We start from the raw sequence: 16,581 nt of genomic DNA on the forward strand, positions 1-16,581 counted from the left end.
TCTTTGCAACCACGACACCAGGTGACACGGAACAGATAGGCCCAACAAAATGCGGAACGGACCGCTAAGGATTGACATCAATCCTGGAGGACCTCCTCACTATGGATCAATTGGAATGAAAGTAAATCTAATCTAATCTAATCACGTTCCCTTCACCGATGAGTGTCGCATATGTCTTCAACCAGAAAATCGTGGAGACGTGTTTGGAGGTAACCCGGTCAGGCTGAACGCCTTAGACACACTGTCCAGAGAGTGCAGCAAGGTGGAGGTTCCCTGCTGTTTTGGGGTGGCATAATGTGGGGCCGACGTACGCCACTGATGGTCATGGAATGCCATCCTCCGACCGATAGTGCAACCATATCGGCAACATATTGGCGAGGCACTCGTCTTCAAGGATGACAATTCACGTCCCTATCGTGTACATCTTGTGAATGAGTTCCTTCAGGATAACGACATCGATCGACTAGAGTGGCCAGCATGTTCTCCAGACATGAACCCTATCGAACATGCCTGGGGTAGATTGGAAAGGGCTGTTTATGGACGACATGACCCACCAACCACTCTGAGGGATTTACGCCGTATCGTCGTTGAGGAGTGGGACAATCTGGTCCAACAGTGCCTTGATGAACTTGTGGATAGTATGCCACGACGAATACAGGCATGCATCAATGCAAGAAGACGTGCTACTGGGTATTAGAGGTACCGGTGCGTACAGCAATCTGGACCACCACATCTGAAGATCTCGCTGTATGGTACTACAACATGCAGTGTGTGGTTGTAATGGGCAATGAAAAGGGCGGAAATGATGTTTGTGTTGATCACTATTCCAATTTTCTGTACAGGTTCCGGAACTCTCGGAACCGAGGTGATGCAAAACTTTTTTTGGTGTGTTTATGAGACTCAGCACTAAAAGTAGCAACAAGACGGATAAACTCCGAATAACGCACAAACAAAACTCGAGACTCAAAGCACTAACTCACAGATCAAAACCTGAACTGTAAACAAAGCTGGTTGCTATGACAGTGATATCGACCGAAAGGTCAGAGTTTCTATAACAGAAGAGTGAAATCCACAGTCATCTGTATATAACTTTTTCGAAAATGCAAAGGTCTGAATACGAACACACCGTAAGTTCGGTAATTTTCCTGAGAACACATACAAATTTGAAAAATGAAATAAAAATATTACTAACTAGAATTTCTTAACAAAAAATTTTGCAGTATTTTAAATAGAAAATTTCAAATTATTTTATAGGTTTAACAACTGAAAATGCTGTTTTTTACCATCCTGCGACTTTCCGACTCCTCTGAAGAACATACATAACAATTGTCCCTACCTATAGCGAAGGCACTACCAACGATTTTATTACACTAAACATTTATATTGATAATGTATACATTAATCAATGTGTATCTCACAGCTCACATGCATTAAACATACTTCTCTATTCATGGGAAAAGAAACAGGCATACCCACATTACAAAGCATATATATATATATATATATATATATATATATATATATATATAGGGTGTATATATGATCCACATTTAACACCTTATTCGTAGCCTCATATAGTACAATTACAGAACTGCATTAAACGTGCTTTAAAAAAACGCTTAAGTGCGCATCTGCGTTACTAACCATGACAGTGCACCCAATCCAGAATGTTTTAGCCGCCACATTACCTTAACGTAGTCCTCATTGAGGTGTTCCCTTTCCATGAGGTTGACGATTTTGATGGTGACGTCAAGCCCAAGAGCCTTAGCGGTGCACAGAGCCGTTCTGCAAGGCGGGCTGAGAGGAAAATGGTACAGAACTATCGGCATCTTTTCAAGCTGCGTCTGAAAACAGATGTAAGAAGTAACAAAAAAAATGTTCAGATGTGTGTGAAATCTTATGGCACTTAACTGCTAAGGTCATCAGTCCCTAAGCTTACACACTACTTAACTTAAAATTATCCTGTGGACAAACACACACACACACACACACACACACACACCCATGCCCGAGGGAGGACTCGAACCGCCGCCGGGATCAGCCGCACAGTCCAAGACTGCAGCGGCCGAGACAGCTCGGCTAATCCCGCGCGGCTAAGAAGTAACACCATTATTTTAAAGATTAATTACTGTGGAAAGGTGTGCTCCTCCTTCTGAATGGCGTATCCTCCATTATTATCCTTACTCCCTGACTCTAAACTTCCTTCCTACCTTCATAATTTTAGTATTGTTCTGAAACATTAAATATGAAACTGCCATTTTTTATGTTGAGAAAAGAATAATTCACGTGAGCAGTCTTGCTTCGACTTTGCAAATTTCTAGATTGAAGGCTTCAGTACATTCTCGGCGCCGTCTCATCCACAGATGTATACTCGAAAATTTATATTACTCTCAACAATGTCTGCGTAAAACAAAAATAATCGCATATCGTTCTGTTACTCATTAGATAACTTTTATTAGTGTCGTTTAGGGACGATGCAGTTACATTAGCATTTTCTAAAGGTTTTCTGGGTAATTTGATGAAGGATAAGCTATTAACAAATTTGATTTTTGGGTGACACGCAACGAGATAATGCACTTTCAGGAAGGGAGGAGACGTGATGATTTTCAAGGCGACGACACAGGGGACGCAACAGCTATAGGCAAGCGAGGTACCCAACATTACAAGACACCGCGCCGTCGGCACACGGCTTGTAGCTGGTTAACGTGATATTTATAGTCTGATTTAAACTAGTTGTCACTTGACGTTTAAGCTCCGAAGTTGCTGCGTTGTCTCGCCGAGTACACGCTGCAGGCATGCGCCACAGCGCACCGCTTTCCGCGGCGATGGTAAAAGGCTCTACCTTCCACAAAAATCAAGTAAAAAATTAATTTCGGTTAGAGAAAGAGTTACATTAATTAGGTACAATTTTCGCATTCGTAAACAGCTTCAAATGTGTCACGTCATATCTCAAAAACTAATGCTCTCACAGCAATACTCTTTTTCCTTGATTACTCAAATATCTCTCTTGGCAATGAATTTTGTACAATTTTCGAACTGCACTGCTTTTCCTATATACAAGGTGAGTGAAAAAGGACTTTATAGCTTTGGAATGATACAGAAATTTATTGAGATAACTTGCAGAATCGGTGGATGTGTCAATTTGTAGTAAACAGCCTCAGCTGTCACATAAGTATCAAGTGTCATTCGATGTGACTAGCATCTGTGATGCAGCGAAATTCCACCGGTTATCTGCTTCTCCCCCACATTCGTTGTAGCAAATGGGGGTAACTTGTGCAATACCAGCGTACATTCGATTTTTCATTTTGGCTAAATTGTCTGATGGATAGGGGGAGCGGGGGGGGGGGGGGGGGGGGACAAAACACGGTCTTTAATGAAACCTCAAAGAAAGCATACAGCGAGCGCTCTTGTCACCAGTGAAAGCAGACATTTTAACGGTGCACTGCGCTGCCGCTACTCGTGGCGGAATGGGGCACTGATGGGCTACGTGAATCAAACTTGAGGTTGTTTGCTACAAAATGGCACGTCTGTTGTGAGGACGTGGCAGTTTTAAATGTGGAGTGTTTTGAACTATGTTTGGTTAAGATACAGGTAGAGGTCGGGTCTGAATCACCATTGCCAACCGCAGCAAACAATTACGCTGTAGCCACTTCCAAATGCTGTGTGTACTCCAATTTGCTCTGTGTTGTGGATTCCTTTTTGTTTCATTTTTACTCAAGTGAGTTTGGAGTGTTATCCCAGTGCATAAAGCGATTCGAATGCGACTCTCACGACAACAAAAGAAATCAGAGCAATCCCTATGGACTTTGTGTCAGTTTTGATTTCGCGGCAGCACGGAATGCGGACGTAGGATGGCAGCCCTTCGAGAGGGAGCGGGGCTTATTCCCCCACACCGCTTCCCTACGACAGCTAAGTTCGCGTTTGATTTCTGCCGCGACCGAATGCCACGATATACTGTCCGCATAGTACCGATTCTGTAAATTATTTCAATAACTTTCTATATCATTCCAAAGTTTCTTCTTGACTCACCCTGTAATATTATGCTTCTGAAAACAGCGTGCAACTGTGTCGGTATTTAACTCATAACAAGAATGAAGTTTAAAGTCTCTATCTCCTAAAAAAATAATGCAAAAATATTGAAATTTACGTATAGTATCGCTTTCAGTGGTATCTCTTTGCACATCAAACATCTTTTCTTTCTTTTAATTAGGGCGGGTGTTGCGTCGGTTTTTGAAACAGAAGTTTCCGCGTCTAGGAAGGTTTCCTTCTTATCACTGCAATCCCGGTAACTATTAAGCAGATGAAATAACGTCTTAGTGTCTACAAAAATCAAATATATTTAAAATGCAGTATAACTACCATAAGGAGGTGCCCGCCCGGTTAGCCGTGTGGTCTAACGCACGCTTTTCCGGAGTGGAAAGGAGCGCCTGGTCCCTATCACGAATCCGCCCGGCGGACTTGTGTTGAGGTCCGGTGAGCCAGCCAGTCTGTGGATGGTTTTTAGGCGGTTTTCCATCAGCCTCGGCGAATGCGGGCTGGTTTCCTTATTGTGCCTCAGCTACACTATGTGGGCGATTGCTGTGCAAACAGTTTCTCCACGTACGAGTACACCACCATTACTCTACAACGAAAACTTAAGAGTTACAATCGTCTGGTGTGAGACATTCCCGGGGGGGGGGGGGTCCACCGGGGGCTGAACCGCACAATAACCCTGAGTTCAGTGTGGGGCGCGGAGAGGTGAAATGGACTGCGGTAGGCGTCGTGGAGTTGTCGACCACTGCGGCTGCGGCGGGGACGGAGCCTCTCCGACTTTTCTACAATAGAATATAATAAGATAAGGAGGCGATGGGAGGTGTCTGTACAGTATTCCTTAAAAGGGAAACACCGCATCACACCCCCTCAGATACAGTGGCAAGATGACCCAGTGGATGGCCCGTTAAAAACTGGACACAGATCAAGCAGGAAAACAGGAAGAAGGCGAACTGAACTGAAAAAAGAAGCAAAATCGAAACGGTGAATGGTCCATGCTCAAGATCTACATCATCGAGCGCACTCCAATGGCCACGGTATCGTTCTTATGTGCTCACGGTGTTGGACCGCGCTGGGGGAGATCCGCGTTCAGATCTCCCTCATGCCACATATTTTTTTCACAAAATTATGAACTTTCGTCCGGTCATTGACGTCTCTGTTTGCTGTATTTAAATTTGTTTGTCTCGTGGAGTAGTGTCCGTTTGCAACAGCTACTTGTAAGGAGAAACTGGTACACCTGCCTAACATTGTGTTCGGTCCCAGCGAGCACGCAGAAGTGCCGCAGCAGGACGTGGCATGGACTCAGCTAATGTCTCAAGTCGTGCTGAGGGAATTGACACCGTAAATCCTGCAGGGCTGTCCATAAATCTGTATGAGTACGAGGAGGTTCAGATCTCTTCTGAAAAACACGTTGTAAGGAATCCCAGGTATGCTCAATAATGTCATGTCTGGGGAGTTTGGTGATCAGCGGGTGTTTAAACTCAGAAGAGTGTTCCTGGAGCCACTCTGTAGCAATTCTGGACATAATGGGATGCCATATTGTCCTGCTGGAATTGCCCAAGCCCGTCGGAATGCACAATTGACGTGAATGAATGTAGGTCATCAAACAGGATGCTTACGTACGTGTCACCTGTCACAGTCGTATCTAGACGAATCAGGGGTTCCACATCTCTCCAATTCTACGCGCCCAACACCATTACACTCCGTCCATCATCTTGGACAGTCCACTGTTGACATACAGGGTCCATGGATTTACGAGGTTGTCTCCATAGCCATATACGTCCATCCGCTCGATACAATTTGAAACGAGACTCGTCTAACCAGGCAACATATTTCCAGTCATCAACAGCCCAATGTCGGTATCGAGAGGCCCAGGCGGGGCGTAAAGGTTTATGTCGTGCAGTCATCAAGGGTACACGAGTGAGCCTTCGGCTCCGAAAGTCCATATCGGTGATGTTTCGTTGAATGGTTCGCACGCTGACACTTGATGGCCCAACATTGAAATCTGTAGCAATTTGCGAAAGGTTTGCACTTTTGTCACACTGAACGATTCTCTTCAGGCGTCGTTGGTCTCGTTCTTGCAGGATCCTTTTCGCATGGCAGAGATGTCGGAAATTTGATGTTTTACCGGATTCCTGATATTCACGGTACACTCGCGAAATGGTCGTACGGGAAAATCTCCACTTCATCGCTACCTCGGAGATGCCGTGTCCCATCGCTCTTGCGCCGACTATAACACCACGTTCAAACTCACTTAAATCTTGATAACCTGCCAATGTAGCAGAAGTCACTGATCTAACTGCGCGAGACAATTGTCTTATATACCCGTTGCCGACCGCAGCGCCGTATTCTACCTGTTTACATTATCTATGTATGTGAATACGCATGCCTCTACCAGTTTCTTTGGTGCTTCAGTGTATAACGACTTTATGTACTGCCACTGCCACTGCTAAGACTACACTAGGAGAACAGACACGTCAATGATCAAACGGAAAATAGATAATTTTGTGAAAAAATAAGCTGGTGCACGAGGGAAACTATGAATAATACGAGGATTGGAACTTAAACAGTGGCAACTATTTATTCACAACCGATACAAAAGAGTTACATGTTTGCACCTGTTACTAATTTCCAAAGTAGTCAATAGCGTTGCGTAGCCAGCGATGTGGAAGGCGTCGTATACCGTTAGCAGAGCCTCTTCTGTTGATGGTGCGAATGGAACGTTCTACACCTGTCGAATCTCTGGAACAGTTCTGAAGCGAATGCTTCGAACTGGTTCCTTCATCTTCGGAATCAAATCAAAGTCACAAGGATTTAAGTTCCGGGAGTATGGCGGATGGTACAGTACTTCCCAGTCCCATCGACCGAACAGAGCAGCCACAGCCTGCGCCGTATGTGCCCGCGCATTGCCGTACAAAATGATGGGAGGGGTGCGCAGGAAGTGTCGCCGCTTCTTTCGCAAAGCAGGTCGCAGGTGATGCTCCAAAAACGAACAGTAATACTGTGCAATGACGGTCTGCCGTGGAGGAACGTAATGTGTTAGGATAACAACATCACCGTCGTACATGATAATCACCATAACTTTCACCATACTGGCGCTTTGACGCACTTTCGACTTGTGCGGCGACCTATAATGAGGCCATTCGTTGGATTGGCGTTTCAGTTTTGGCACGAACGATGTGACCCATCTCTCATCCAGTGTTACGATACGGCCTAAGAAAGCCTCTCCTTCGCGCTCTTAGTGGTCCAAGTACGTCTGAGTAGCTTCGTAACGCAATCCATTTCTTCCGTCAATCGTGATGCAAATTTTCGCATGCCCAGGCGATTCTTCAGGATGCGAAGCACAGTCGTAGCGCTAATCTGGTTTCGTGGGCGAGCTCACGAATCGTATGGCGGCGATCACTGTCCACTAATGCGGCAACAGCAAGCACTTCTTCTTCATACATGCTAGGACGACCTGCCCGATTCATGCCTCCCACAGTTTGCCGACCTTCGTTGAATCTTTACCCAACGTGCCACTGTTCTGTACGGCAATGTTGATTCCCCGCACGCCTCATGAAGACATTGATGACACTGTAGTGCTGTACGACCTCTGGCACAATCAATCTTGATCCAACTCCGTTGTTTCTGTTTCGAAAACATGGTGACACCATTACGTTAGACAGCTTGCTCACAAGTGACTGTGTTTCCCTCGATTGTGCGCACGCCGATGAAATGGAACGGGAGAGCCCATTTGCTCGGAGGTTAGGTAGGTATGTCAACAACGTGTGCTATAAGCGGCAATAGTAGATCCCAGTGCATAGTGTCTCCACAGTAGGGTTCCAACCTACGTATATTGTGTTTCAATATTATCAATTACCTCGAGGAAGTCTGTTGACACACAGTCGACACAGATTTAGGAATCATCGTTCTTGTGAAACACCATTACTGTAGCTCTTTACTCACACGAAGTGTTGAGTGCTACCCAAAGGGATTTCAAATTGATTCCGTATTTCTAGCTTTACGGAAGGCTTTGACACCGTACCTCACAAGCGGCTTGTAATCACACTGCTTGCTTTTGGAATATCGTCTCAGTTATGCGATTGAATTCGTGATTACCTGTCAGAGAGGTCACAGTTCTTAGTAACTGACAGAAAGTCATCGAGCAAAACATAAGTGATTTCTGGTCTTCCCCAAGGTAGTGTTATAGCCCCTCTGCTGTTCCTTATCAATATAAACGATTTAGGAGACAATCTGAACAGCCGTCTTAGGTTGTTTGCAGATGGGGACGTCGTCTGTCGTCTAATAAAGTCATCAGAAGATCAGAACCAATTCTAAAACGATTTAGATAAGATATTAGCGTGATGCGAAGAATGGTTAATTTCTTCACAAATTCATCCCCAGGTCTACACACTAGCTACGCCATAAATCAGTTCTATAGGAAAAGTGAAATTTTTTGCTGATCTGAAAGGTAACAGGTGGTGTTCGATGCTTTAAAGCTGATTTTAACTAACACACCTGTTCTAGCCATCTCAGATTTTGGGAGTCTAACCGCGTTTTGGCGATGTTAGAAGTATTTCTGTAGTACATTGTTGGTGGTTCCAACCAGGTGCAAGCCTTTTTATTTAACGCATCTTTGGCGACTAGACTATCAACGTCACTGTCTACGAGAGGAAAGTTAATTTCTCAGCTCTTTAGCGAACCACTGTTCTAAGATAAGAAAGATGCACGTTTTTCTTCGATCAATACACATAGTCAAATGTTTTCACTTTTGGTAATCGTTTCCTGCAAAGTGTCTGTAGAAAATGTACAAAATACTCCATATGGTACATCAAACAATCTTGAACATGGCTGCTAACGGCAACTGTCAGTAGTTATCGATTAGTAAAGGAAACAGCCACCGGAAGTTTGTTCATTTAAACTTGACCTAGGCTTCGATGTTACTATGCGTATCTTCTTCAGAATTACGTGTTACTGGTTACATTGATTAAAACGTGTTACATGAATCACGAGCTAACCAACTCAAGTCACTTCCAGTAATTCAAATTAAATGTCCTTTAACACTACGAGGATAAAATTCATTGGGCTGTTGAACAACAATCATTTACCAGACACCAAGGATGTTTTTCCGGCAGTTTGATTGATCTGATGCAACCCGAATCTTACACTGATGAGCGAAAGAAACTGGTACACTTGCCTAATATTGTGTACGGCCCCCGCGAGAACGCAGATGTGCCGCAACAGGACGTGGCATGGACTCCACTAATGTCTGAAGTAGTGCTGGAGGGAACTGACACCACGAATCACACAGGGCTGTCCATAAATCCGTAAGAGTACGAGGTGGTGGAGATCTCTTCTGAAGAGCACGTTGCAAGGCATCCCAGATATCCTCAATGATGTCCATGTCTTCGGAGTTTGGTGGCCGGAGGAAGTGTTTAAACTCAGAAGAGTGTTCCTGGAGGTGTGGGGTGTCGCACTGTCCTGCTGGAACTGTCAGAGTCCTTCGGAATGCACAACAGACATGAATGGGTGTAGGTGAACAGACAGGATGCTTACGTACGTGTCATCTGTCAGAGTCGTGTGTAGACATCACTCCAACTGCACACGCCCCACGCCAATACAGAGCCTCCACCAGCTTGAACAGTTCCCTGCTGACAGGAAGGGTTCACGGATTCATGAGATCGTCTCCATACCCGTACACGCCCATCCGCTCGATACGATTTGCAACGAGAGTCGTCCGGCCAGGCAACATGTTTCCAGTCATCAACAGTTCAATATCGGTGTTGACGGACCCAGACGAGGCGTAATGCTTTGTGTCGTGCAGCCATCAAGGGTACACGAGTGGGCCTTACCGATGATGTTTCGTTGAATGGCCCAGCATTGAAATCTGCAGCAGTTTGCGGATGGGTTGCACTTTTGTCACGTTGAACGATTCTGTTCAGTCGTCGTTCGTCCGATTCTTGCAGGATCTGTTTCCGTCCGCAGTGATGTCGGAGATTTGATGTTTTACCGGATTCCTGATATACACGGTAAATTCGTGGAATGGTCGTACGGGAAAATCCCCACTTCATCGCTACCTCGGAGATGTTGTATCCGAACGCTTGTGCGCCGTCTATAACACCACGTTCAAACTCACTTAAAACTTACTTAAAACTTGATAACCTGCCATTGTAGCAGCAGTACCCGACCTCACAACTGCGCCAGACACTTGCCTTATGTAGGCGTTGCGAACCGCATTTCACATATCTCTGTATTTGAATACGCATGCCTATACCAGTTTCCTTGGAGCTTCAGTGTATTTCCATCTTGTGTCAATCTATTCGTCTTACAAGGAAATGGTCCAAACCGGCATGTTGAAAAATGCTCTGAAATTTTTTATGTGAGAAGAATACACTGAAGGAAAGACAGTGTCAGTATTTTAGCTGCTGGAGAAATGTACTCCCGCTACTGGAGTTGCAGCGTACAGCGCCTGCGCGATATGGCAGGCGCATATCCTTGACTGATGGCGCATCGGTAAGCAGGTAACACGACTCGGAGCGACTTATTTGTAAAGTGAATTTCAGTTTCCAGTGATGGTTCCTCTGAATCAATTGGCCACAGTCACTGTTCACTCAAATTTGCGCATCCTTTAATATCTATAATAATTACCAGCTGTGTTTGTAGTATCTGAAGTGTTAACAATGAAGATAAACTGAATTAACATTCATCTTACGCTTACGCTTACGCTTTACAGACGGGCCTCGTTGGCCCGAGGTGTAGGAGTGTAGGCTTATTACAGTCATTCCTCCTGTTCCTGGCGATGCGATGGTGATGTGGCCTCACTGTGGTGTGTCCTCTCGTTGTCCGGTGTCTATCCTGTCCTGGCTACTAGTATGCAGGCATACTAGTGGGCTTCGGTGTTTTATGTCTTCTTCGTCTCGCGAGAGATGTTCTGCAGCGCTGTCTGTAGATCTGCAGACAGCTTCCTCGTGCCGTCGCGAACCTCGTTCTTCAGCCGCACGACTGCGTCGTCGAAGATGTATCCCCAGTCGCTCGGCGTGAAGACCGGGTTCGCATTGATGGTGTTGAGATCTTTCTTTGTGACGAACTCGAGCAGAATTGCCCGATGTCCTCCACGTATCTTAATCGGCCGGTGTGGAAGCGGTGGCTTCCGTTTCCCTTCCGCTTCCGCGAAAAGGTACGGCATTCTTCGGACGTCGTACCGCCCATCGCGCACCATGGTCGCGATCTTCTTCATGACCGTTGGGAGGTTGGTGGCGTCCGGGAAGGGGATGGTTGTGGAGTACATCCCTCCCGCCTCTTGTATGTCCTGCAGCGGCTGCTTCACCACTTCCGGCGGCGGCGGCGGCGAGACGGACTGTACCACGTCCATGGGCGTCTCCCCGGTCTCCTGTATTGCTACAGGTTCCGGGGTGACGCCCGTTTGCACGGACACATCCGTCTGCGTGGACAAATCCGTTTGCGTGGACACGTCCACCCCAACTTGTCGTACCAGCGTGGGGGTGGCAACGGGGGCGGGTGTCTTCTTTTGCATCAGCCGGATTTCTTCCCGCAACTCTTGCAGCTGCCGATGGAGACTGACGACCTCCTTCTGCATTGCCGCTCTCTCTGCCGCCATCGCGGCTTTGAGGGCGGCCACGGCGTCGTCGGTGGCGGCGCTGGGCGGGACTGCGGCCGCCCCGTTTTCCCCCTTGTGCGGGGGTGGCGGGACGGCTGCCTCTTCTTCATGGACCGCTTTCTTGGCGGTTTTTGGTGTCCGCTGCTTCAGATATGCGCAGCTGCGTGCATTTGCAGCGTGCGCGCCGCCACAGTTAACGCACGATGGCGCGACGTGTGGCGGCTTGTCGCAGTCGCGTGTATCATGTGCCTTTGCACATTTCAGGCACGCGACTACGTCCCTGCACGTCCTGGCGACGTGTCCCATCTTCTGGCAGCGGTAGCACTGCCTCTTGTGCTGCGGTCAGCTGCGCTTCTTCTTCTTGTTGCTGCCGCGGCCGTCTCCTGCCAGCGTGAGCAGAAGCTTTGCCACAGCAGCAAGTTCGCCTCCCTTTCCGCGTCCGGACATGGCGATGGCTAGTGGCGAGCGAGCGACGGTGTAAACGGTGCGAGCCGCAGCGAGTCGAGCAGCGGAGAGCGCGTGCGTGCCGCGTGCGTGTTTAACATTCATCTGATGTAAATACATTTTCCTGGAGACGTATTGAGTCTCAGCTTTATCTTACTTTGAGTATCTTCTTCAGAAGTACATAATATTATATGGTTACATCAATTACAACATGTTTCATTAATCATGAGCCAACCTGTTCGAGTCACAGACAGTAATTCAAATTAAATGTGCATTAATACTATGAGGGTAAAATACGTATGACTGTTGAACAAACATTATTTAATCAATATTCATTGTGACAATGCTTAATGTTAAGCAGTGTGCCAATTTTTGCTTCGTAGAATCTGACTGAAAACAGTGTAAATGGAAGAAAAATTACACGAACTTATAAATATGTACCAAAATGAAATTCGCAAAAGTGTGAGAGTAAAACAATAATATTCGAAAGATTTACTGTGGAACTGCTCGTGAGAGGCAGTGCACCATTACTGATGGAGAATTACGAGACCAGGTCCTCCGAATCGCAAGTGAAATGAATATTGCTGATTTCAAGGCTTATTCGGACTAGTTAAGCAGATTCAAGAAATCATACAGCATGGGAGGTCGCAAGACTACGAATTTTACTTAAAGATAGGTGGAAAGGAAATGCCATTAATTCGTAGCTGATATGAACATGAGGTGTCCTGTTATCTCCACAGCTGCTGTGTCTACACCGAACGTAAGCTCTGGCTCTGAGCACAATGGGACTCAACATCTGAGGTCATCAGTCCCCTAGAACTTAGAACTACTTAAACCTAACTAACCTAAGGACATCACACACATCCATGCCCGAGGCAGGATTCGAACCTGCGACCGTAGCAGTCACGCGGTTCCGGACTGAAGTGCCTAGAACCGCACGGCCACAGCGGCCGGCTACCAAACGTAAGGTTTCGTGAAAGAACTGTGAGCGAAACGCACTTTATCATCTCGAGCCGAAAAAACACAGTCTTTTATGCAAGTGGTTAATGCTCTGACACATCGTACACAACAATGCCAGTGACACATAAGAGTGGATTACTGTTTCTGCAGCTTTATATCCGTCTTCAGAACCCCAAGGCAAATTAGGACCAAAGATAAGACTGTTTAGTGGCAAAATTCTTCTTTCGACTGAACATTATTTTCAACGAAATTGTGAAACAATATAATTTAGGAAAGGTTCGTGGCATTTGAGGTTTATTAGGTAACAATATTCTTAAATTGCACTTATTTGTGCATTATTAGTTTACATCGGTACGTTTTGCAATTTTCGTTAAGTATACTTGTAATGCAAACAATAAGCAGAGCAACGACCACAACCATATCTTACTCCGCCACAATTCTTTCTAAATAAGATTACCAAGTATTTGAGGTGCCTGAATGCATTGACTTTCTTTCGTCAGGTGTGCCTGGTGTAAGGAAACTGTTTGTGACGATTACGGGTAATAAAGAAGGAATTGTTTCGTTGTAGGCAAACTCTACATTATTCAAAAATTATCATACGAATTGCGCTACAGGAAATATTATAAAATTATATTTATTTAAGAAATATTTTAAATTTCCAGTTGATGGATGTCTGTAACGTAACATCAAACACTGCCATAATTTATCTTCGTGAGAATTACGTCTGCAACAGTTTAGCTGTCAGTATGAACTGCCTCTTATTCAAAAAATTACCTGTGGCTTTTTTTATGGTTTAGATGCATGCGGCAAAAACGAGCAACTTTAACAAATTTTAAAAAGTACTTGCAGTGCGTCTTAGCTGCTAAAATTCTGACAGTGCATTTCATTTGTTGTGTTCTTTCCGCATAAATAATTCAGGGTGTCTTTCGACGTGTCGGATTAGAACAGCGCGTCCACAGTGTCCTCGGCTATTTAGTGTATATCTTATAATTTGTCTACCCTACAATTTTTGCCTTGTACGGTTCCATCTTGTGGCAAGGAAGTTATTGCTAACATCTTAAAAATGTCCTGTTATCCCATACCTTCTTCTAGTTAGGGTTCCTATACCATCTTCTAGTAAGTGTTTTTCACACCTGTTTCGTCGCCGTTTCCGCGGAGAACTTCACTTCTAATCGGTTCACTTAATTTTCAGCATATTTTTGTAACACCACATCTCAAGCACTTCGACACTCCTCTTGTCAATTTCTTTACAAGTATGTATGAGAACAGGTGGAAGTCAGACGGCGTTAAATCAGATGTGGAGATCGGCTGCCCCATCATGTGTACTTCCAGTCCCTCTCTTCCCATCGTAACAAATTTGCTTTATTACGCAGCGCACTGTCCAGAAGAAAGATGATTCTAATATTCTGCAGACTAGAACTCTCCCAAAGGAGTTTTTCATCCAGTTAAAACAGAATACTTGGGTACTATTCGTCAGTTATTATGGGACTACTAGGCGAGAGCAAGTAAATTGTTGCCACAAACATGCTCACCTGCTTCTGACAAGCACTTTGACTGCTATTCCGTTTCTAGCGTGACCACAGCTTTTCCTCAGTAACAAATATGCTCATAACAACGTTCTAGAAAGATCCAAGTGTCGCTCAGGACTCTGTTTTCGTGTTTATATTTCGTCAAATTTCGACAGAGCATCATGTGGTAATTTGTTTCTGGCACCGTCGATAATGTTGCATCTATGGTAGGCCAATTGGTAAGGTTTGCCGTCTTGATTGGCTCGACACAGCTGCAACAATTCCACTGCTGCTCAAAACGAATTACAGCACGATGCTTCATGCTGCGCCGATCTGTTTTCGTTCCTCTATCGGCGTGCTACGGTACTGTGATGCGGCCATTCCAGTGTGTACCATGACAGCAGATATGAAACTTCAGAACAAAAAAATATTTTTTCGAGATAATAATAAATGTATCATGACAGTTCCTCGCATTTTCACTAAATTTTTGTGCGTGACTAAATTTTGGGTTGCCCTTTACGTTATCTCAAAGAAAAATATCGACACGTTTTGGTTCGGTTTCCGATTCCTGATGGGTTGAAAATGAAGAAGCAGGCTCTTTATGAACTCTCACCATTTTTGGTTGTAAATGTCCAACACACAGTACATAATGCCAGTAGATACTCTTGTTCGTTAATTTCAATTACACACCCACACATTAAATTCCAGGCCGGGTTGGAGATTTTTCTCTGCCCGGGGACTGAGTGTTTGTGTTGTCCTCATCATTTCATCATCATCTTTCGTGACAGTGGCTATACTGGATTGTGAACAAATTGGACTGTGCAAAATTGGGAATTTATACGGGCGCTGATGACCGCGCAGTTGAGCGCCCAACAAACCAAACATCATCATCAAACACACACACACACACACACACACACACACACACACACGGCTGTTCTAAAAGCGCCATAAACAAAACTTCTTCATATATTAATTTGATACCTACATTACTGCGTAACATGTGCCAGTACAAGGTTAAAATGCCCCTGACGAACACCTTCTCTATATTTTTCGTCTTGCACTCTTACTTACGCTACCGGTTTCTCATTTTCAGTCCCCGATCTTCCCATCGCCGCAAGAAACTGCGCTTGTCATTGAGACTCAAACCTCTTACGTCCGCAGGTGAAACGACAAATACCGGAGGCTGTGTGTTGGCGGGTGAACACGAAAGCTAAGGAAAAAAAAAGAAAAAGACGGATCAAATGCAAGCCTTCGAGATTACATCGCAAGCCAGATTAAACGTGAGTGACGACCTGCTAGCTCAGTATTCGGCCACCATACTGCCTTTAAATCTCACTTTCTCTGGCCAAACGGCTAAAAATGGCGACTACTTTAGCTAACGGGAGAAAAAAGTTGATGGTGCGTAACTTCGTCGCGTTATGTTTTTTTTTTTTTATATGCTGGTATTCTGGTTGCTATAGGTTTATTTTTTGATTGTCGTTTTTTATTTGTAGTTCACTGTTGCTATCTGAGTTTACATATGATCATTTGTTATTTGGTGATAGTGAGTGGAAGTGTGGACGCTAGAAAATGGAGTGCCAACTTGAGAAATCGGAACATTTCCGACATATTCTTCTGTTTGAGTTCAGTAGAGGGGTGACAGCAGCGGAGGCAGCCCAATTCATTTGCGCCGTGTGTGCAGATAATGCCATTGGACATGGCACGGCAGGAAAATGGACCTGCGCGCATCCATAAAAGATAGTTATGCACCTGGTGGAACAGCGGCGGTGTGTTGTGTTACGAATTGCTTCCCTGAGCTGTAACAATCACTGATAACAGAATGAGATTTTCACTCTGCAGCGGAGTGTAATTTTCACTTTGCAGCGGAGTGTGCGCTGATATGAAACTTCCTGGCAGATTAAAACTGTGTGCCGGACCGAGACTCGAACTCGGGACATTTGCCTTTCGCGGGCAAGTGCTCTACCGTCTGAGCTACCCAAGCACGACTCACGCCCCGTCCTCACAGCTTTACTTATGCCAGTACCTCGTTTCCTACCTTCC

The 16,581-nt window shown here is 45.2% G+C and overlaps 1 protein-coding gene across 1 annotated transcript in view; it reads right to left on the reverse strand.

The window, feature by feature from the left end:
- LOC126199324 (glutathione S-transferase D7-like) overlaps nt 1-16,581 on the reverse strand; it is a 78,074-nt gene that overhangs the window by 49,802 nt on the left and 11,691 nt on the right. The window contains exon 2 of the mRNA XM_049936165.1: nt 1,689-1,844. Coding sequence (XP_049792122.1) covers nt 1,689-1,829 — 141 coding nt within the window. The 5' untranslated portion in view covers nt 1,830-1,844. The remainder of the gene's footprint in view (nt 1-1,688; nt 1,845-16,581) is intronic.

The sequence above is a fragment of the Schistocerca nitens genome, chromosome 8, assembly GCF_023898315.1.
Source record: "Schistocerca nitens isolate TAMUIC-IGC-003100 chromosome 8, iqSchNite1.1, whole genome shotgun sequence".
Taxonomy (NCBI): Eukaryota; Metazoa; Arthropoda; class Insecta; order Orthoptera; family Acrididae; genus Schistocerca; species Schistocerca nitens.